The sequence below is a fragment of the Ischnura elegans genome, chromosome 12 (genome assembly GCF_921293095.1).
Source record: "Ischnura elegans chromosome 12, ioIscEleg1.1, whole genome shotgun sequence".
NCBI lineage: Eukaryota > Metazoa > Arthropoda > Insecta > Odonata > Coenagrionidae > Ischnura > Ischnura elegans.
In genome coordinates this window covers 48,672,823-48,695,238 of record NC_060257.1, presented here as the reverse complement: position 1 = coordinate 48,695,238, position 22,416 = coordinate 48,672,823, and the positions used below count along the sequence as shown (strand labels likewise).

General features: G+C 35.6%; 1 protein-coding gene across 8 annotated transcripts in view; it reads right to left on the bottom strand.

Annotated features, from left to right (window-relative positions):
* The window catches only part of LOC124169672 (homeotic protein female sterile-like), a 107,712-nt gene that overhangs the window by 38,825 nt on the left and 46,471 nt on the right, over positions 1–22,416 (bottom strand). For 5 of the 8 annotated variants that reach the window (XM_046548335.1, XM_046548336.1, XM_046548337.1 and 2 more), the window contains 9 exons: positions 9,556–9,819; positions 8,308–8,595; positions 7,891–7,971; positions 7,582–7,674; positions 7,128–7,229; positions 6,354–6,511; positions 2,707–2,914; positions 1,331–1,595; positions 116–481 (listed from right to left, as the gene is read on the bottom strand). In XM_046548335.1, the coding sequence (XP_046404291.1) occupies positions 116–481; positions 1,331–1,595; positions 2,707–2,914; positions 6,354–6,511; positions 7,128–7,229; positions 7,582–7,674; positions 7,891–7,971; positions 8,308–8,595; positions 9,556–9,819 (1,825 nt within the window). The remainder of the gene's footprint in view (positions 1–115; positions 482–1,330; positions 1,596–2,706; positions 2,915–6,353; positions 6,512–7,127; positions 7,230–7,581; positions 7,675–7,890; positions 7,972–8,307; positions 8,596–9,555; positions 9,820–22,416) is intronic. The other 3 variants (XM_046548339.1, XM_046548334.1, XM_046548333.1) reach the window with 2 other exon arrangements.

Genomic DNA, 22,416 nt, shown 5'->3' with positions numbered 1-22,416 from the left:
CACACTAGCTGAAGAACTAACATAGAATTCACGTTGTGCCCAATCTAAATTACCAGTAAAATAGGATATGTCAAATTGGCCAGCACGAAGGAGAAAATTTGTATGATAACAATACCTGGGAGTTTATTGATGTCCAAGCTCAACTGCCGCTTTTCATCGTACGACATAGGCTTTGCACTATCTTCATCCTCGGAATCAATGCCACTATAAACCGACGGCAATGTTCCTGCGGCAGCCGCTGCCGCACTACCAGCACCAACACCACTGGCGTTTCCAACGCCTCCCACCACACCACTAGCAGCAGCAGCAGCTGCTGCATTCGCAGCTGCACCAGCTTTCCGCCTTCCACCGGCAGACGACCGAGAATTAACTTTGGCTCTCTTAGCAGGGGCTGCTCCAGCATTTCCAGCACTATTTGATCTCGTTGCTTTCCCACCTTTACTCCTACCACCCGCCCCTTTCCCAGTTCCTGACGCTCCTCCTGAAAATAAAAATAAGACAACATGAAGTACCTGGCACAGAAAAGCTTAAGCTTGGAAATATAGGAAAGGCAAAAAAAATATCGTGAAATGCAATACCATGTCAGGTCACTCAATAATATTTATCTCCACTATTGCGCAGCAGGCTTTAAGAAATTTTTGGTCCTTCTCTGGCTACGGAAATAAACAGTTAATTGAGCTCATTATTGCATCTTCACAAAAATTTGGTGCCACCAACTGGGATTGTTACAAGAAGTAAATTCCGGCACAGGAGTACAATGAATAGGTACCCATAATGATGTTAAACAGACAATGAAGTAACAGATCCAATATACTCAAAAATTTTAATTTATAAATGTCATTACTGTTTCATGATTACCTCCTTTGCATCATTTTACTTCATTGGTAAGACTACCACAATACAACAGAAATTCAAAATTTCAACCCCAGAGGATAAGTACGTAATGTGACTAATGGAATGACACACAAATACTACACCTGAATATAAAATATGAGCTCAAATCTATCCTGAATACTTTTCATTTCAAAAGTAACAGTCCTAAGGACATAATAATATAAGAAACTTACATTGAGTAAGATATGGCTACATATGAATATATATTCACCAATACAATAAAGGTTTTACAATTATTAAATGCTTGTCAGGGCCAAGGTGAAAGGGAGGGGCAAGAAACCACCATCAATAAAAATTTATTATAATTTTTAACATCACTATCAACTACATTGAATACATAGAACTAAAACGTTTCAAACAGTTTGCCAGAGCATCCAATTTTTATTCCAGTTTTAAGTTTATCACTAGCCATTCATAAATTTTAACAGGGTCTTACCAGCAGAAACAGCAGCTGCAACAAGTGGTTTCGAGTCCACAAGACCCATAGGTGGTTTCACATCCATCGCCGCAGCTGCATTAACTCCTGGCATCATAACATGAAGCATCCCCATTGCACCCATCCCGTCCGAAAGGCCAGCCATACCAACACCACTTTTGCCAGGATCCTTATCCTTATCACCTTTCTTCTTTTTGTCTTTCTTCTTCTTTTTCTTCTTAGTTTCATCAACTAATTTCTTCATTTCTTCTTGCATAGCTTTGAGCTTGAATGATATAAACAATATACTTCTTAGAGCTACTATTTTAAATTTAAATTGATGTGAAGCATGGGTCATGTTTGTAAAAAGATGACACTTGAACTCCCAAAAGGTTTGGTGAACTAAATTTGAAAGAAAATCTCATCCTTCAATAAACCATCACGGAGGGCATAATTACTTTTTTGTTGGAATTTTGTTAGTCTAATAAACTTGGGAAAGGTATAATCAAGGAAAGACTACTTCAAATGAACATGAGGTACCAAAATGAAAAAAAACTAATAGCAAGTATCAAGGGTATTCAAACAATGATTGACTTCGTAACTATTTAACTAACTTATTCTGACCTTAAAACATTCCACAACATAGGAAGTTGAATATTTAGCAAGATTATTCCTCCAATATTCCATACTATAAAAAATTAGGAGAGCAATTCAAATAAAACCAAGGTTACGCACACCTTACGTTTCTCAGATTGCATTTCTTTTAAGGTATTTTCTACCATTTGGATGGATTGTGGTAGCAGCTTTTGAAAATACTGCCAATATATTCCTAATACACACAAATGTAATTTCCAAATTCCCAAGCCAACAAATAAGGTTAGCCAGATTAACAAGTGAAATTTAAACTTACACTAAATGAAAATTCAGGGCAACTTCAAATAACAAGAGATATACAAGGGGGTGACCAAGGAAAATCAAGAAAGAATACTTCTACAGAAGTACTTTAGACAATTTTACAGTATTTTTTCCAGAAGCGCTTTCAAGTCCCTTTGCTTACCAAATGGCAAAGTTTTGTGAGAGAGGTAACTGCCTTGTATGTACCTTGAAATTAATTACATTTAATACTCCAAACACATCTCTACATTTAACAGAATATAAGACATGGTATGAATATACACAAAGGCTTGAGAAGTTCAGACAGTAAGGGCATGTGAGGACAGAATATTGGGTAATGTTTTCAACCATAAATCCTATCTGTTAGTTGCAAAATATATTGCCAATTGTTAATTGACTTCAAGATTTTTTCCCGATTGCCATCCCCGAAAATTTAAATCAACCCTTCACTTGAGCTTCACTCAATATTGGAGACTCCAAAATTCCAAGGAAACTAAGTTTACCTGCTCCTGAAGGAAAATAAGCTTTCGTTCTCGTTCTTCCTCAGAATCCTCAGACTCTGATGAAGAGCTTGGGCTTGAACCAGACTCTGAATCACTGGATGACGTTTTGGTGGTTCCCTCAACCAATGCTCCAGCACTAGCTCCGGCACCACCAACAATGGCTCCATCTCCAACCATTGGAATGGGCTCATCAGGAATTTTAGCATACCTTATAAGCATAAATAAGTCATCATTAAAACAACAAAATCCAATCACATAAAAATAAAGTAAAATACATGCCAATAATAACGCAAAAAAGATTGAGACACTACTCTCAAAAGTACTATAGAAAATACTTACTCCATGTGCCATTTCAAATTTATCTATCATGGACTAATATCTGGCAATTTGAACAACAAGAACCAAGTCATCAACGATCTTGTACTATAAACATAACCACCATCCAGCATAAAGAGTACTGATGACCAAATAAAAGCATTGCGCAAAGTACCAAATTTTACACAGCCTTCTAGTCAAAGAGAAAAATCAGGAATTCATTTCCATACATGAGGGGCCGATGAGTTACATTAGGAATGAAAATGAAAGTTGATGGATGTGGCATTAGTGGAATTTATTTGAAGATGCTGCAATAACCTACCAAAAATTGCTAATTTGACTCATGTTGCTAAACAGAGAGCAAGAGTGGCACTGCCATGCATGACAGTATGAAGTATTTGAGAATCGATATGCCCATTCCTTTCACCAGCGAACAAAATTTGTATTCGCTCTACCCCCAGGTCAATGTGGAATAGAAGGTTTGCAGAATAATGCCATAGGATGAGATAGGTTCTGGGATCTCCTTACCCTCTGTGGTGGCAAAGCATTATAAAAAATGCAGTGATTACTAAAATCTACTATTCAGGTCAATACTTGTCAAAACCCAAACTTCTAGGAACATACAGAACACAGACAGCTAAAATTGCCTCAACAGTGTAATAGTACAAAACGATCTAGCTGCCATTGAAATTTCACCAATTACTTCTCCTATACACAACAGAGGATGCAAATGAAACTCATGTTCGACAGTTTTGAATTGGAATGCATCAGCTGTTTTCCTTTGTATATCATTTGGATACAAAAAAATATGAATGATGGAGAAAAAAGGGAAGATTCTTGAATCTAGAATCCTTCTTTAAGAAGAGAGGAATTAAGAGATTTGAATTCCCTACCTATAATAAAAATTAAATAACAGATTTTAACCTCTAATAGTAAATGACATGAGAGGTATTTGACAAACAGATCAAATCATATAATCAACCATTCCAAGAAGCCTTAGTGATTAGCATTCCAATATATGAGATATTAAGTATTTGTCAACTCCAAAACCTCGAAAATCACCCTCAGGGAATGAATGGTAATATAGAACGAAAGCATAACAGTGAGCATGGACACTTTGCTTTAATTACAATTTTATAGAAATAAACCCACAAGAATATTAATCAATATTTACTACAGTGGAACCTCGTTAAAGCGAGTAGGGGCTATAGCGACACCCCCGCTATTACGAGAGATAGCCGATACACCGTCAATTGACCCTATAATAAACGTGTTAAAAATTCGTTTTTACGAGACCCTTTCGGTGTTGGCTCTCGCCATAGCGAGGGTTTCACCGCCGGAAGACTTTCATGAAGACTCCTTAACCTCTGTAATTGCTAGCGATCTGTTAGAAATGAAGTTAATGGAGTGCTCAGTCTCAAATTTATGTGGTAAACTGTCGTTCGATAAATATAATGATGACGAAACAATGCTTTGTTTTTTGAACAATGCATGATTTTTATTCAGTGCGGCGCTTATAAATTGTTTGAATAGTTAGTCATTATTTGAGTAAGGAAATTTAGTGATGCAAAAAACGCTTTATGCTTACGTTTATCAGATAGATGTTTATCTGTCGCCGCACCACTCCTGTTCCTGTATATCTGTTTGCAACAGGTATATTGGCTATTATTTGCTCCACCTCCGGTAAAGCAACAATTCGCTATAGCGAGTGTTTATTAGTGCACCGTGGGGTGTCGTTATATCGAGGTTTCACTGTATAACATAAGCCCTTATTACATCCACCCCATAATTACTCAAGGAAATAAATGCAGACTAGCTAACGGTAAACCATTATTGGAGCCAGTCGCAAGAACCTACTTCAACCTAGTGCATACACCAACACATCATCAATACCACAAATAACAGGGTAATCCAGAAAGTACTACTATTTTGAAATAAATTTTAAACCAGTGAAGATAGAAACATTTCGATTCAAGCACTTGTTGTATCTTTTAACAGTCTTCATCAACCCCTAATCATAAAAATCTGCCACCTGTGAATAGAGCCAACCTGTCACGGTGTTTCAAAGCTCTTCATCATTGCTGAACTGCTGAGATGCATTGTGAATTGACGATTCTCACAAACCATTTAATTCACTTTTTTCCATGGGTGTTCACTGACAAGAGAAGGCCTACCACATCTTTCTTTGTCGTGAATGTTTGTTCTTCCATTAAAAAAAAATGTACCCACTAACGGAACACACCCTCACTCATAATGTATGGTTCATAAACCACACACAATTCACGGTGAATTTTGGCTGCTGAGTGATTTTTTACCCAAAGAAATCGTGTTACACAATGCACTTCACACTTGGCGGTATTTTATAAAATGGTTCTCTTTTTTTTAGGCTATAACTGGACATGTGAACGTATGATGCTCTGCCAAGCACAGCTAGAAACGTACTGATCTACTGTGAACGTCAATGTCAATATGGCAGCTCTACCCCTGCTATTTCTCACGCAACACACAAACAGTGGTAACTTTCTGGATTACCCTCGTATATTAACCTCAAAACCAGTAGATAGCATGCAAAAACTAGAAACAAGCATACGGAAGTAATAATTAAAATGACTTTCCCCAGTTAGTATTTAAGTTTGGGCAAAGACAAAATTCTAAGGCAAGAAAGCCAAGAGATAATCATGCAAAAATTTAGATGGACTTGAGACTCCAGCCACCACAATCACAATCCTAAAGGCCGTTTTACACGTTACACGGAATTGCACAATCTGACGTGCGAAGGCACAATCAAAATTGCATTGTGTAAAGCAGTGAATTGCTAGAACACATACGAGAATGAGTGGATGTGAGACGGCAAAATAGCCCCTGTTCTGATTTGGTTCATGCATTCGCGCAATTCCACACCATTTTAGAAATTAATGCAGCTCTAACCTGCGCAATTCCGTGCCCCGTGTAAAACGGCCTTAAAAATGACCTGGAGTAACCAAACGTACATGACCTTACAACAGATCAGGGATAAATTATAAATTGGATGTGTGTCTGCCATACACAAAGATATGAATGATTACAAGCCACTGCATTCATTCTACATCACATGATACCCAATGTACCAACACAAGTGATAGTTCAAGCACAACTTCACAACAGTTTAACACTCCAACCAAATTTCTCAAGTCACATCTCATCAATTTCTCTTCAAGAGTAAGTTTAATTAAGAAGTCAGGATTAAACTTTACTTTGCCCTAGGTAAATGCAATAAATAATTATTAGCATGTGAGTAATATGAAGTATTTCACAAGAAACTAAAGAGAAGTAATGAAACAATTTTTCCTCACCATGTCACCCACCTCATCTCAAACACATCTTGTAACTTTCTTGCCATTGCCACAACATCATGGTCTGGAGGATTATACTTGTAGCAATTGGTAAAAATGAGTCTCACATCAGCGGCAAATTCAGAACCTGTCCTGTACTCGCGGTTGTCCATTTTTTGCTAAAATATGTAAGCAAAATTAGTTTTGCGTTATAGGAACCTAGGGAAATGCATAAAAATAATATACCAACATCAAGGTAACAGATGCCACCACCTATTACCATGCCTTAATGAGTCTTCAAGTTATTTTTGTTACTTCAGGTACCAAAACAAATCAGGTTTTCAACTAGCTCAAAGCTTACTTCTTTTTCAGCGGAGTTAGCATGACTACTGGATCATTTATTTACAATCCCAGGTTGTGCTGTAGTTAAATGTTGACATCACAATAGATTATTGGACAATACAACATATAGATACGATTTTCAATTTTCAGTAGCAGCTAGGCTTATTGCAGAAAATGCTCAAAACACCAATATATTTTTATCAAGAGATTTATGATAACAGTAAATATTTAATTTTTATCAAAAATAGTCATAAATTTGACATAATTTTAAAATACTTCTCTAAAAATTAATCTCTGGGACACAACCTGAACCTGACAATGGGTGCATGGCTACGAGACATGGCAAATGCATGTCAACTAATCATAGTACGGGACTCGGCATTTCTCATGGTGGCATCAATCCTTTGATGTTAGAATAAAATAACACAAGCAATTGACTTAAATCTAGCTTACCTTTACAGTACCCAAGTCCATGGGCTTTTTGATTATGTCATGGTAATCATGCAAACCCAGAAGTTCTGCATCCACTGGTTTATAAAATGGCCATGCATATCCCTAGAAATATAAAAAAATAATAAGCATTATAACATTGCTGGGCAGCATTATAATCTTTTTCAATTGACAAGCAAAATTTATAATCCACACACACACACCTATCTTCAGAGACTTCAAACCCTCCCACAAGAAATCCTTGTAAACTAAGAGTATACTTCTCATTACCCACATATGACCAAAATAGGATAGCATTAGGTTTCAATGTGTTTACCTCACAGCAGTGTGGTGGAATAGCTCTTACATATTCCTCATGACAATGTTGTCTACATCTTCTATGATGGTTATGTATAGCATTTCACATCTTTATGCAACATTCCAAAAACAATGCTGACTTTCACATCTGTCAACTTACCGAATGCTTTTTAGAGAAGAGTTCCTTGAGAATTTCATTACATGCTTTCAATGACTCTGAGAGCTTTTCTTTGGGCTTGCCACTGTGCTGAGGCTAAAGGGAGTGAAATAAAGGAAGTCCATTAAAAAACCCTTCATACAAATCTCATTCAAGTAAATTTAATTATTAAGAAATACTTCATTTTTCTAATCCATTATTAATCTTTATTACCATCAATTACACCTTATAAGTTCTAACACTGCTGATATTCAATACATTCACTGGTACTTATAACAAAAAATGAAATGAATGCTAAGATATGCAGCATACCTGAGATGCCATTCCACCGGCTACGAGAGGAAGTTGTGCTTGGCCAAAAGCATGGTGAGCATCCTCTGGTACACGCTGCAACTGAAATGAAGTGGGTGGAGGTTACACCCAGAAAACCTCCTGAAAACACTATCCAGCATCAATTCACATTTTTAAATCATCTCTAATCTAGAAAACTCAACTTTAACGAATCCACAGCAAAAATTCGCTGTGAAAAAAATTAAAAGGAAAGCTCCTTCTGGTCCCCAGTAATACCTAATTTGGAAAATATTCCTCTATTTAACTTCTTTCCCAGGTTCACCATAGGAGTAACTTAGAAGTTTCATTATATTTGCATAATATATCAGATGAGATAAGATCTGCATTTCTTCTGAATATTAAACTACACACAGAAAGTGATGATAAAAGGTGTTTTACCTGTGAGTCAGGGAGATCCTTCACGACCTTCTTTATTTGACGCCCCGACTCCCTCCTAGTTGAGATCTTGGCAACCTTTGAAGATGGGGCTCCGCCACTGGGGTCTTGAGATAAGAGAGGTGAGGGTGAGGCTGTGTGGTATCCTCCTGGGACTGAACCTGACGACGATGAGGGGTGATGCGGAGGGTGATGGTGGTGGTGAGGGGGTGGCATTGGCGGAGGAGGGGGGTCAAATGCAGTCGCAGTTGGGGTTGTAGTATCAGCCTTTCTCTTGACTCCTTTTTTGACCTGCACAAATGAGCAAAAAATTAAGATTAAGAACACTACTTGAAGTGTTACACATTCACCATAATTATACAGCTTAGCCAGTTTCTGTCACTAAACTTATCAACACCTCAAAACTACACCATGCCTGAGTTTCGCCAGGTGCACATGAGCACTGCATTTCAGCATTGATATAGTATCAACCTACAGCACTATAACAATTTTTTATGCACTTCTATACACAATATGCAGTTGCTGTTAACTTGGCAGGTAAATTTTGACCAAAAGCCACCACTATACCATGACATGTCCTGGAAATGTTTTTTTAATAAACAATAAAGATCCATTTTCAGTAATGAACTTCAATCCTTCCAGTTGGCATCAATGTCCTTCGGATGCAGCCATAATGAATCAGTTCGTACCTATCAGGATTTTCATTTGACAATTTCCTGACCGCTAGGAACCCTCTGAAAACCACAAGAATATCTACCACTTATGGCAGAAACCTTTGCAAGAAGAACTCATAGCAATTTTACATTTTCAATTTCTCTGACTTTTCTTAGATTTCCAGTACAAATTCTTTACATCCTGTTGACATCATATCAACAGTAAAGCTGTGGTACATTTAATATTTCAGACAGATTTCATCAAACGGAGTGATATATATATATTTTTAAATGGATTTCATCTAAAAGTATATAGTGAAACCAAGTGAAGTAGCACCAAGTCAGTTCGACTCCCTTTGGTCAGGACAGCAATAAAACACAGACTCACTCCTCAAACAAAGCAACACAACAACCAAAGCAATGCTAAACCAAGATTTTCATCTTTTTTGCTATGTCTCTGGAATCAGACCATATTCTCATTTCTCTGACTATTCCATGAGTTTCCTGACCGCTAGGAACCCTCTGAATCAATGCAGTTTGAACACATTGCCCTGAATCACCCCGTACACTTGGCCTCACTTTAAATGAAGGTGTTTACCTTGGCAGGTTGTGCAGGAGGCATGACTGGAGGTGGGGTTTGCTGGAGGCTTTGACCAAGCAGTCCTGCTGAAGGAAGGCCACCAGGTGGCTGGGCTTGGGGAAGAGATGAGGCTGGATGGCCAGGTGGCTGAGACACCCCTTGAGGACCCAACCCAGGGCCTCCGAGGGCAGAAGAGGCTGTAGTTGAGGCAGCTGGATGGCCATCCAGGCCAGCACCCAACGCAGGTTGAGCATGGTAGCCACCACTTGAAGGAGGAACCACCTGAAAAGAATAATTAAGGATGTCAAACTCCTACATTTTTCACTCCTCAACAAATGACAAAACAAAGCACTCAAATCAATACATAGGAGTGCAATAAAGACATTACCATCACCTCAATATGGTGACATATTCAACTTAACGTAACCATCACTTGCCGTTAAAGAAATTACCCAAATATACATGGCAACTGAGCATATGTTACAGTCTTGAGATTCTGCTCAGTTGAATTTCAAGGAAAAAAAAACGGATTGACAGCACGTTCTTGCTGATAGATAAGCAGACATAAATTAATGGTAACCACATCACTGAGTGCACACACTAAAAGAATATGGTAGTGAAAAGACAACAAATTCAAACGAAGAGAGTAATAAAAAAATTACAGGAATGGCTAATAACAATGGAGCAGTAAATCATATATTTTGATGCGACAATATATCATTAAGTCATTGGATGCAGCAGTTATGGCTGATTTAGCAAAAACTGACAATTCTTGTCTTTTCCTAAGTTCACTTCTCCATTCCATATTATATCCACATTAGTTATCATTCCAAAATGTCTCCTACTATGATACACTTTGAATTGATGAGAAACGGGTAAAATATAAACAGAATTTTTAAATATCTTAGACACTAGGCATTCCTAAAGTTTCATGCTAATTTTCCCATTAATTCAAGATCAACCAAATGGCTAATTTTGGCACCGATTTCACCAGGTTCAGGGAAAATTTTTTTCTATAGACATATGAGCACTGGAATCTCGCACCAAAAGCCACATACAGATAATTCATTGCAAATCTTGTTCTAAAAATTGGCCGCAAGAAAATTTTATGAAATAATTCCTTCAGCAATGGGAGGATTTTTTTCTTAAGTGGGGCTAATAAAACAAGGAAAACATTGAGCTGGCCAGAGAAATGCCAATGCAAAACATAAATTCATAATTTGCAGCACCACAGTTTGTTGTGTACTCAATGTTTTCAAGCAATATGATAATGTAATTATTTGTCCTCTTCACTCATACGAATACGTTCAATCACAGCTAACCTCACACTCATTATTAAAAGAGAAACAACTGTTGCTCTCAGGGCAATTTTTGAGACCAACAATGCTAACTTTCTTACTTCCTTGAGTTCACCTGACATAGTAGATATGGGAAATAAAATATTACACCAAGTATCTTTTGGTGCAAACAATTTTGAGGACTGGAAATGGAGAAAATACTTCAACATTACTTCAAGCTGTAGCATCTAATGTGTATTCAGCTCACACTATTAACAGCCAATAGTCTTTGAAAGGGAAGGAAGGAGAGATCATGTCTTGCCCTTCTGTTTCTCCCACCTCCACCAAACAAAACAACCAACGCTTTAGATAGAGGAATTCTGCAATAATGAATTACAATTTGCTTTTCCCTATGATTGGGTTGACTGCTTTCTGTCCAAAACAAATCAGAATTGAACTCTTTCCCTTCCAAATACATAGTATAGTTCCCAATCTTGTACAATGAACCCTTCTAAATCTGCCACAGCAGCCTTGCTGTAAACATAGTTAGGTTGGCAAAGGCAAACCTTGAATTAGTGGGTTTCACTTCTGCACACTCAGCGGGTTTGATTTTGCACTAATCTAAAGCTCATACATATCTTGCATTCGCCATTGCATTTTAAGTAATTGGAAAATTAATAATGATGATGTAGGTGAAGCTATAGTTAGAGATATGTTTGTCCACACATTATTAATACACTTTGATCATTTCTCACATCACTTCTGTATTGGCTCACGTTAATTAAGAAATTTTTGCTTGTTTGACTGATCCTGGATTGCATATTCAGGACTAAGGCGACACCACCTAGATTGCCATTCTCTAGCCAGAAGAAACGAACTGAAATTACTGTTATCATATTAAGAATAGGTAATAAAAAAATAACAAAGTTTGGTTTGGCTATTTACAGTTATATTTCTGATTTATGACGAGCACTAATACTTCACTAGTTTTAGAGAAGTATTTTTGAAGAGTAAACACTACATCTAATAGGCTATGAAAGCATTATTTGAGTTTGCACAAAGAAATATTTTAAGGATATCAGTATTCCAATAACTGACATTGCATCATGTTTCATTATTTCCCCTTGCTGAGGGCCGAGCCTTCTGTGCTTCAGTGAAAGCAATGGATGCATATTACATGTTCTTCCTAGCAAGCATATGGGTAATAGAAAATTAATTCAGAGGATATCTATGCCCTTCCGACCTAGCGAAATCTGACCTATTCGTCATAGCATTTCATGATTATGATGAGTTGATTCATAGTACAATGCATCACAAGAAATTGAATCCCTACATTAACTTATAACCAGAAATGCTTATAATGATGATAAGTTTTGCATCTGGATGGACAATAAAATCACCAGTCCATAAACTTTTCCCTGAATTTCTTACTACACAACAATGCGCTCAATTTTTAACATTATATCCCTCATCTCCAGGGGCGTATAGCGTACATAGTGCTTTTCAGATGTTGAATATTCATGATAATTAACTCACATGAAACCCAATAACATATGACATGACCATGGAAATTTTTCTTTCTGCTTTTAAGCCTTCTTTAGGCTTTTTTTTAAATAAATTTAAAGTGTATGTGACTAACTGCGCATGTTCATATAAATAACTTCTAATTACTACGTCAAGATACATTGTATAAAACTAGCATAGGAAAGCAAAAAAAATCACAATGGAACCATCCTAGAAAGAATGTAAGTTCCATAGAGCAAATGATTATTCTGGAACTGTCGCTACATTGATCTCCCAAAAGAAAAAATTAAATGCACAAACTGAATTCCATCCAGAATTTATTCTTTTTTATTTAAATATTAAGTTCTTATTGAATTTACAAGTCCTTTGTTGCTCAGGGAAAAAATGAATACCTGCAACCATCCATACAGCAAAATCTCTAAAAGTCAATATTCTTAATTGCTCAAGCCATTTAAGCCTCACACACAGCAACTGAGTCTCTAGCAGCTCCCAACCTTCAACTGCTGTCAACAATTAACTGTAATTCAAATTTAAAAACTTGACCTTTGATAAAATACCAAGGTAGCTCATGAGACTTTACGATTAGTTTTTATGTAGAGATAGAGAGAGAGATATTTTTCAATAAAAAAATAAAAGCTGGAGTGAATAACAACAAAAGATTCTTTCCAACAGATGAAGATATTATTATTGCAGTATAAACTATCTGTAAATTACCCATCCCTGAATTTGTTAACAGAGGAGAGCAAAAGTTTGTTGACTGAACCGCAACCAATGTGGTCAAAACTTGGTGGCCCCTGAATGCGCAGAAATCCAGCGAGAGGATAGGAAAGTGGCTGAGGATAGGTAATTTCGAAGAGGTGACAAAGCACTTTGGACCGAGTCATGCATAGCCATCAAATGGAGACTATTGTAAAACATAAATGGAAATTTTAACCTGCATCCCAGTGTGATGGTACTTCATCAAAATTAAACTTGCCCATTCCCAAGGCAGTCATTCACTTAGGGGCCACCAAATGGTCTATACACCTAGTCACATTCAGTGAAATGTAAACTTGGATACTCATATCTTTCTGCAATGCATGCCTCCATATGTAAAATTCCTTCAATATGAAGTTCCACCGTATAAACTCATTAACAATACACATATTATGTGGGGTTACAAATGAAGCTGAGAATAAATTATCGATGAAAACAAAACATTTTGCAATATATCTGTCTCATCTCATGTTGGATACATTGTAATATCGATATTTTAGAAAATTTCCCATTAGTGTTGAATCATTTAAATAAATTAGAGGTGGTCATGAGTATTACCTTGAAGTTCAGGCTAATTATCAGCACTATTTTTTCATTCCCCAAACAGTGTCTTTGGCAATAGTTTAAACTCTCCATAACAATCAGCAGAAAAGCTAAATCGAACTTCCACAAAGTTTAGCTAGGCACCACAGCATAAATGACTTCTATGCAAGCTTAAGTAACATAAATCTCAACTGTAACCTGATTTTAAAAAATCCTTGCTCAGTGTTGATGAATTAATAAATTTTTGTAAAGAAAATAATTACATTTGTAAACTTATTCAATGAGCATTGCCTGTGTCTGAAATGTTATGCTGTGACTAATTGACTTTGAAAATGTCTATTTCTTTTAAGTGAATAATACCTGATATACCAGCCATTCCATGCTATTCATCAGTGTATTGTATTGACGAAGCCTATGCCAATTACAAGCCTGAATTGGTTCTCTTGGCTAATGAAACTATTATTATTATTATAAACATATATTTCCTGACAGGGTTTCCTTTTAATGCTGTGGCAGGTTTGATACCTGGCAAGTATATAGAATCTAATCTATTTATCAACCGAATAAGCTGCCTTGCTTGCATCCTTGTCATCACAGGAACCAAACAGACTATTAATTAATATCTCCCATATTGCACTACCTATTGGACTCATTTTCTCACAAAGCTAAGTAAAATGAACTTATGTGGCTGTGTAAATAATAGAAACATCTAACATAATCAACTGGATGAACTTTTAGTATATATCTTCATTTTACATTTGAGTTAAATTGATTATTTTAAAAGCCATTTGTACCAAATAATGGAGCTGACTACTTAAAAAATTATTTTTCTCATGGCAACAATCAAAATAACTTGAATAAGCTCATATTTGTTTCATGAAATCCATAGCATACACACATTCTACAAGAGCAAAAAAGTATTAAAATAGCAGTGGATAGGCAATTTCATGATAGCAACTTGATGTGCATCACGTGAAAATGGTGAGAAAAGCAGCAATGAATTCCATTGGTTTGTGAACATCTTTTCTCACTTTTTGAAATCTACCAGCAGTTTTTTCAACTTTTATTTCATATTTATCTTGAACTACATTGAATATTTTCCATAAACTTCTCCTTTTTAATTTACTTGAGGCACTTAAAAAAAACAGCTTTTTCATTTTTACCTTCCACAAAAGTAATGGACTTTTCATTTCAAATGAAATCTCATGTATAACTGAAATAATGCCATACCAACTACACAGAAAGCATTACATTACTTACGGGCTCATAATATTTTCAGCCTTTTTTTTCACGAATTGAATTTCATATGAAATAACCTCCTCTGATAGTAATAGAATAAGATCATCAAAAAATAATTCTTAAGAAAAGTTACATTGTGTGTGTCCACATTGATGTCATACTATGAACTCAAAAGTATTTTGCTCTTCATGATTAGAAATCGATTTTGAAATAAAACTGACATTAAGAAAGCCGACTAAGTAAATGTACTAAGTTGGTAAAACTTATTAAAAATACATTTTAAAGGCTTTAATACTTCATCATTTTAAACAAAAAATCTAGCTCCCTATCTAATTTGAACTTTTGGAAAAAAAATTGCTAATATGAGAATGTATGTTATTCTTCTTAAGTACAGAATCATAAAAAACTCATTTCGACCTCATCAGTCAAGCTTACAATAAAAATGTTTTCAAGTTAATACTGCACCATGTAACTGTAAGGAACTGACCACTGATATCTGAATCTAAATTTACTGATTCATTAACTCATTGCAACATGACTTGCATCTCATTAATGATAATCACAGCACACAGAGAGAGGGATGAGAGGTTCTTAAAAAAAAAGGACTTTTGAAAATCAATTCATAAGTATGCAAAGTTCATTCTACTACTCTCTATTTGAAGTCATCCAATCAAAGGTCTTAGGCCCTTCAAATAAATTATATTTAGAGAAAAAGTTTCAATAACTGACTGTTACAATAGCCAAACCTCCCTATGATGAGTTCTCATATTCACTCTAGATAGGAAAACGACTACTTATTAGTGTTTTAATTGTAAAATTATTTCTCAGAGCATTTTGTTACTGAGAAACAATTACACAATTCATTTATATCGAATATGATTTTAAAATACCACATCATCCAAACAGTTTTCTCTTCAGAGCAACCTAGAGCTTTGTATCACATATCTGATTGGGCGTTGCCACAAGCTGAGTAGCTTGCTAGAGGCAGGAATGCCAGTTTGGCCTAGGATACCTTATCACCCCCCATTTTTCAGCTTATGGTTATTGAATATGGTCGGGAGTTAACAGGGTGTTATGAGATACTTATTTACTTTAAATCCCTCAATATTTGGGTAGAGGGAATATAATCTGAATATGCCAAAATGGTCAATACAGAAATCTTGTTGCTCTAATGCAAAGAAATGCCCAAGCCTGACACTGCACATATATAAACCATTATCGCCTGTAGACCATAGCTACGCACCAAAATACGGGAATGCATTATGAATATTTTCTCATGGAAGGAGGTGGATATTCAATATTTTCCCAAAAAGAACATCCAATTGGCAGTATATAAGCAAAATTCCGGTGGAATCAAAAGTTATCCGAAAAATTTCCATTGTTTTGTCAATTGGATTGCACACGCCCATAACATGTTAAGGTGGCCCGTGAAAGTTTAGATTTAAACGATTGATTCACCAGATTCTCAGAATCAACACAGAAAGGTACATTATCCAAAGCACCAATTCTCCCCGTATCCGAATAATTAACAAAGGCTAAGGTCACTCCAGGCATTGGAAGCAATTAACTTGAGGAGGGCATGGGAAAATCGAAATTTGTGTCATATTGAATATTTTGGGGGATGGGGTTCAGAAAGCTGAGATTTTCAGCACTTAATTTAATTTTCTGTTCCCATATACCAGCCAAATTTCAGCTCTTGTCGACATCATGCAAGGGGATCCATTCGTATGCAATGGATATGGATTATTTGTTACCATGGTCAGAATTACTCGTTCCTTCATATAATATCTAAATAGGAGTCCACTGCAGCTGCTTTATTAACGACATTTTACACGGAGTCATAGCTCATCCTGACAATGCAACCCACATAATCCCTCAATAAACAGAACTACCGAACAACTAAGTCTCCATTTTCCTGGTCCCTTTGAATTACCTATACAGAGGTTTTTCTGTACTACTTTAACCACTACAAAATTAATTCGTCAAAGATGATTACCACAGGTAAAGAAAACAGGATAATCTCATGCTAACTGAAGGCATTAACAAGAATAACAATGCGACATAAGAATGTTAGTCATTAAATAAGAATATTTCAAGAGATATGTATTCATGTAATTATCTATAAAAAAGTACAAATATATTAAACAGGAAACTTTATCTTGTAACAAAACAAATGAAAAAGATCAACAATAAAGGTTAACAATGATGCCAATGCATAACAATTCACCTTGGTTTAACTTTAACTTCAGAGAGGAAAATAAATAAAGCACCATTTTTCTTTTAGTGACGAATGCCACTATTAATCACTGTCACATCTCTCATCACGGAATATTTTGGAACTAATCAAGCTTCATTAATTCATGGCTTTAAATACATCAATTTCACCATAATTCTACAAATCCAAAGTTATTCGCCAGAAAAATCATAGCAAGGGAAAACTTATATCGCTTCCTTTAAAATAAATCAAAGAGTTATTCTTCATTTCTTCTCAAATACAATAAATACATATTTGAAATATTGTATGTATAGACAAATGAATTAATAAGGAAATGTTCTTAAAAGCTGAAGTCTATGAAAAGATTACAATGCAAACCCCAGCAAAATGCATTCCCTGACAAGATACTGGAAAGAGTACAATAACAAAAATTTAAACTTTTACTCAAGCCTGCTGAAACTTTTGGAACAATTCTAAGAAGATATGATAGATGTACTAATGGAATGGATCAAAAAATACATGTAAATAATAAATGACAATGGTCCAAAACATATTCATGGGGGACCCAAAAGTTATATTTTTAACCGATATTTGCACTTGCACATTGCTCCGAAGTTCTATGTGAGAAGGTTTCACGTTCCACAAAATTCATTTCTACAGTGTCTATCACACCACTATCCATGTTGGGAATGATGATACACGTCACCATTATAATCCCATTAGGAACCAGAATTTCTCCGCATGAAATATGCTTCCAAAGAGCTGAAATTGTACACTTTCCATGATCAAGGCCATAGGAATGGTATATTGAAAAAAATACCTATGGGCTGTCTACAAAAATTATTTGCAGCTCAAATTTTCATTTCAGGTAAAAACAAATAAAGATAGGCAACAAGCAATAAAATTCTGTCATAAATCAATATCACACCGAATAAAAAGATGTCATCAAACAAATGCAAATTAGGATTCAGAAGTAATAAAATGCTTGCACCTACAAAAACCCTATTATAGGAGATTGGACAAAGCTAATAAGAATGATCCTGCAGGCCAAAAAAACTAAAAATCTCCCATCTGAACACTTTCATGCTCACTTTTGCCATAGAACAAGCATTGGCAGAAGACAAGTATTTGTCACTCTGAAATAAGTCCAGAGAAACATGTTGATATAGCCTGAGGATCTCCATAACTTTATAACTTTGCTGTTAAAAACTGTTGCCCAGTATAAATTCTCAAGTCTGGTCACATAACTTCTTGTAGCGCCCACATGAAAAAGAAGGTGAGAAGTCCTCCATTGCTTCTTGCTCTTCACTGGGTGGGAAGAATGCCGAAGATATCAACGCACATGGCAAACTTTGCATGCGACAAACTCCTCGAAAGAATATCTGCATAAAAATGTCAAATAGGTAATGATTACTTATATGCAAAGATACGATTGTACCTGCGCTTGAAGACAACTTATTTTATTGCAATCAACTGATTCTAGCGATGACAACTAAAACATTGACTTTCAAAAGTCATATTCACGCATTCAATGACGATCCTCAATAATGAGATACAGTCACAAAAAGCCACAATAAAGTAGCAGCAAGAGAATTTTGCAGAAAAACATTGTCTCTTGTGCATCTCGGCAGTTCTACTTCAAACAAAAACAATGAAGCTCAAATGTGTAAGTACTTGAATTACAGACGGCAGAACACACAACAATGATAAAAAAAACACTAAACAGCATTTCTGAAATACATAGCCACGCAGTTATTGATGAATATGGTAGAACATTACTACATCATAAGTACATACGTCTTTACAGAAAAATAGGAGTAAATTTTATTCAAGTAGATGCCTAGTCCATATTAACAAAAAGCACCACCTTTCTTCATCCCCATTAACTTTTAATTATAGACATGAGAACATACAACCAAATAAAATATATCCACATTGCACTTACGGCAAATAAAGCTGTAAATTAAAAGATGTAAAAAAGTGAGCATTGCTGTTGAAGCAGAGAAGAAAGATAAAAGATATGTTTTAAATTAGTAATTTACAACAAGATCCTTAAAGTTATGACACAAAATCACGTGGAAAACCTATTAAGAAATTTAGATGCGGAGTAACTGTAACTATTACAGGGTGAAACAAATAATGGATAGAAGCATAATTTTCAGCTTCATTCCTGAGTATTCCCAGATATGAAAATTAACTAATCATGCCTGCACTGAGATTATCATAATCAAAAGCTCAGCTAGCACCCTAGACTTAACATTACAGAACCTCCCAACCCATAGCATAGGGGTTCAGTCATACAGGTTTCACCATAAACAATGTAATTGCAAGGAAAGGGCTTGTTGAAGGTTCAGAATATTTGCAATTCCGAGGGCATTTTCTTTGTGAAAAAGAATTTAATGATGAATACTTACAGCTTGTAAAAAAATGCAAGACAATTTTAAGGAGCTCTATAGTCTACACAAAGCTACCAATTTCAATGGGACCAAAAGCATTAGATCTATCGCTCATATCTACATAGGGTCATATACTAAAAAAAATTCAGCTCCACGAAATTTCAGGCAAATTCCTTTTTCTCAAAGAAAGTGCCCTCTTTTTACGCTTGAGATCATGTTGTCCAACTTTGAGCGCTTGAGATTTCCATAGTTCTTCTTCCCAAAACTTTCAGTTTTCATAAAAAATAAAGCTACATTTATTCCAAATCATTTGCAGTTTTTGCAAAACGAATTGTTAATTGTAACATATTTAGAGAAACTGTTGTACAAAAACACATGCCTATGCTAACTTCAAAACCAATGGCTCAATAAAATATAGTTAGGTACTTCCATGTTGCAAGCAAAGATAGGTTTGACTGTTGTATGAGTCATTTTCCAGTGACTTGATGCCTGCACAAAGTTATGGACATTTAAATATTAACACAATACACCCTGTTCTCTAAATTTGCTTTATTATACCTATCTTCGAGAAGAATATTACAATAAGTAAGCGCATACCAAGTAAAAAATTTATATTCAAAGAAATTACTACGACTAAGTTTATTATTTAATAAGACCATTGCTAGGAGTTTCCACTTGATTCAGCTAGGACAAGAAATATATTTGCTTTGTGACTGATCGAAAAATCTAGCCTTACACGCAGGAGCTGACACTGTCAGAGTTCCCACTCTACCTAAATAATCTGATAATAATATAAAATTCATGGTTTTTTCCAGGTTTTCACATTTTTTTTCCAAGTTTTCACATTTTTTTCTAAGTTTTCACGTTTTTTCCCCAGGTTTTCACGGTCTCAATGTCGGCAAATTCATGGTCCGTTAATAAGCCAACAATAGGACAATCACTGGCCGCATATTAACTAAATATTAACGTACACGACATACGCCGTGAATGCAAACGCAGCAATGTAGAGTGATCAATCTGTTATGACATCAACGTTTGGAAAATTCAGGGCCAACTAAAGGCCCAACCCAACCGCGCTCTTGCCCGGACGCCGAATACCATGGCCTACTTTAATATGCGAATGCCCTAAGGACCTTCTTCCGTCTGAACACTGGAAGTCCTTCTTTAATTCTTCGACGAGTGATTGTTTTTTGCGCACGTAGTTATTACCGCACAGGAACCACATTTCCCTTACCCAATCTTTCTGAGATCGATGGAAATATTTATTAAAATTGTTTATAGAATGTAATAAATCAAAAAAATCAATTTCATATAATTATGTATAATGCACTTGGTTTTAAATACATATATATAGACAAAATAAATACCTGCTGAAACACACACGTTATTTTCACATTTACTTTATTATTCACATAAATTTAAACTAGGTGAGTGTAGCCTATTGAGAGCTATTGCCATAAATTGAAAGCCTATTTGCCGTGAAATGTTTCCTTAAGTAAAATTCCAATGGCAAACTCATATTTCGAAGCATATGGCATGTGCCCTAATTTTGCATGGGAACTGAACTTCAAGTTACAAATCAGATAATTTTCGTAAATGGTTCATTCTGGGTCCATTAGAAATGCAAGTTATTTCATTCGTCCTTTTTCTAATACAAGTCCATCCCAAGCTATCACTGAAATTGAAACGCTCAGACAAAATAACAGACTTCCGCCATTAAAATGGAAAATATCGGTCAATGTGTCGTCATATAGTACGGACCAATTACTATACTTCGAATATTCGTGTGTAGAGAATTGCGTAGACTAAGAGTTTGTGCGTGCCTGACCATGAAACATGATTAACATATCGAATTTGATCAGTCAATCATAGTATTATTATCAAGATTGAGATACTTTTTACGGTTTCATGGCGAAATTCATGGCTTTTTCCAGGTTTTATCACGGTAGATGAAATTCACGGCTTATTCACGGTTTTAAGGTTTTCACGGTTGTGTGGGAACCCTGACTATATTGTTTGCTAGGGACGAGCTGCGGTCATGTTTTGCATTAACAAACTGTCATTAAGGTGAGTAACAGAAAGTCACATTCGGTTAGTGTTGGCACAAGAGAGGACTTTCATTAACAACTCATTACTGACAATAGTTTCTTAAGCTGAAGAAAACCCTATTAAGACAAGAAAGTGTGCAACCTTAAAAATTACAATGGAGTTTTAGGGATTAACATTGGTTATTTATACAACTGGATTGCATTTTTTCTTCAGTGACAGGAAGGAAAAAAAAGTTATGCCATGTTTTTGGCAGTTATTCTTTGAAATAATAATTAGCCTATCTGAAGATGAAAATTGTGAAATTAAGTATTTGATGTGTAGAAATTAGTGAGTAAAAAGTTCGCTTAACTCACAAGTTAATTTAAACTGTAGGCATAAAAGCATACTTTGGTCGTTACATTTGCCAGCTGGAATGCACGCACAATAGCTTTTTCCTTCCATATACTACTTAGTTGCATAAACTCATGATACAACACATTCTACTTCCTTGATTTATTACAATGATGCTTTTGACATAAAATTAACAAATTGGAAAATCTCAATGAACTAAGACTTCCAAGGATTGATGTAATTAGTTGCAATTATGGGAAAAATTAATAATTGGTTTAAATTAAAAAAGAAGAACTCTGTGCTTTCACATTAATATTTATTCACGACCATGGTTTCAACGTTAGACGTCATCATCAGGTGATGATGACGTCTGTGGTCACTGATGATGACGTCTAACGTTGAAACCATGGTCGTGAATAAATATTAATGTGAAAGCACAAAGTTCTTCTTTTTTAATTTAATTATGAATCGCTTTCACCAAGTTACGCCTCAAACAATCAATAATTGGTTTAAAAACTAATTACTGAGCAAAGTCTGCTATACAAGTATT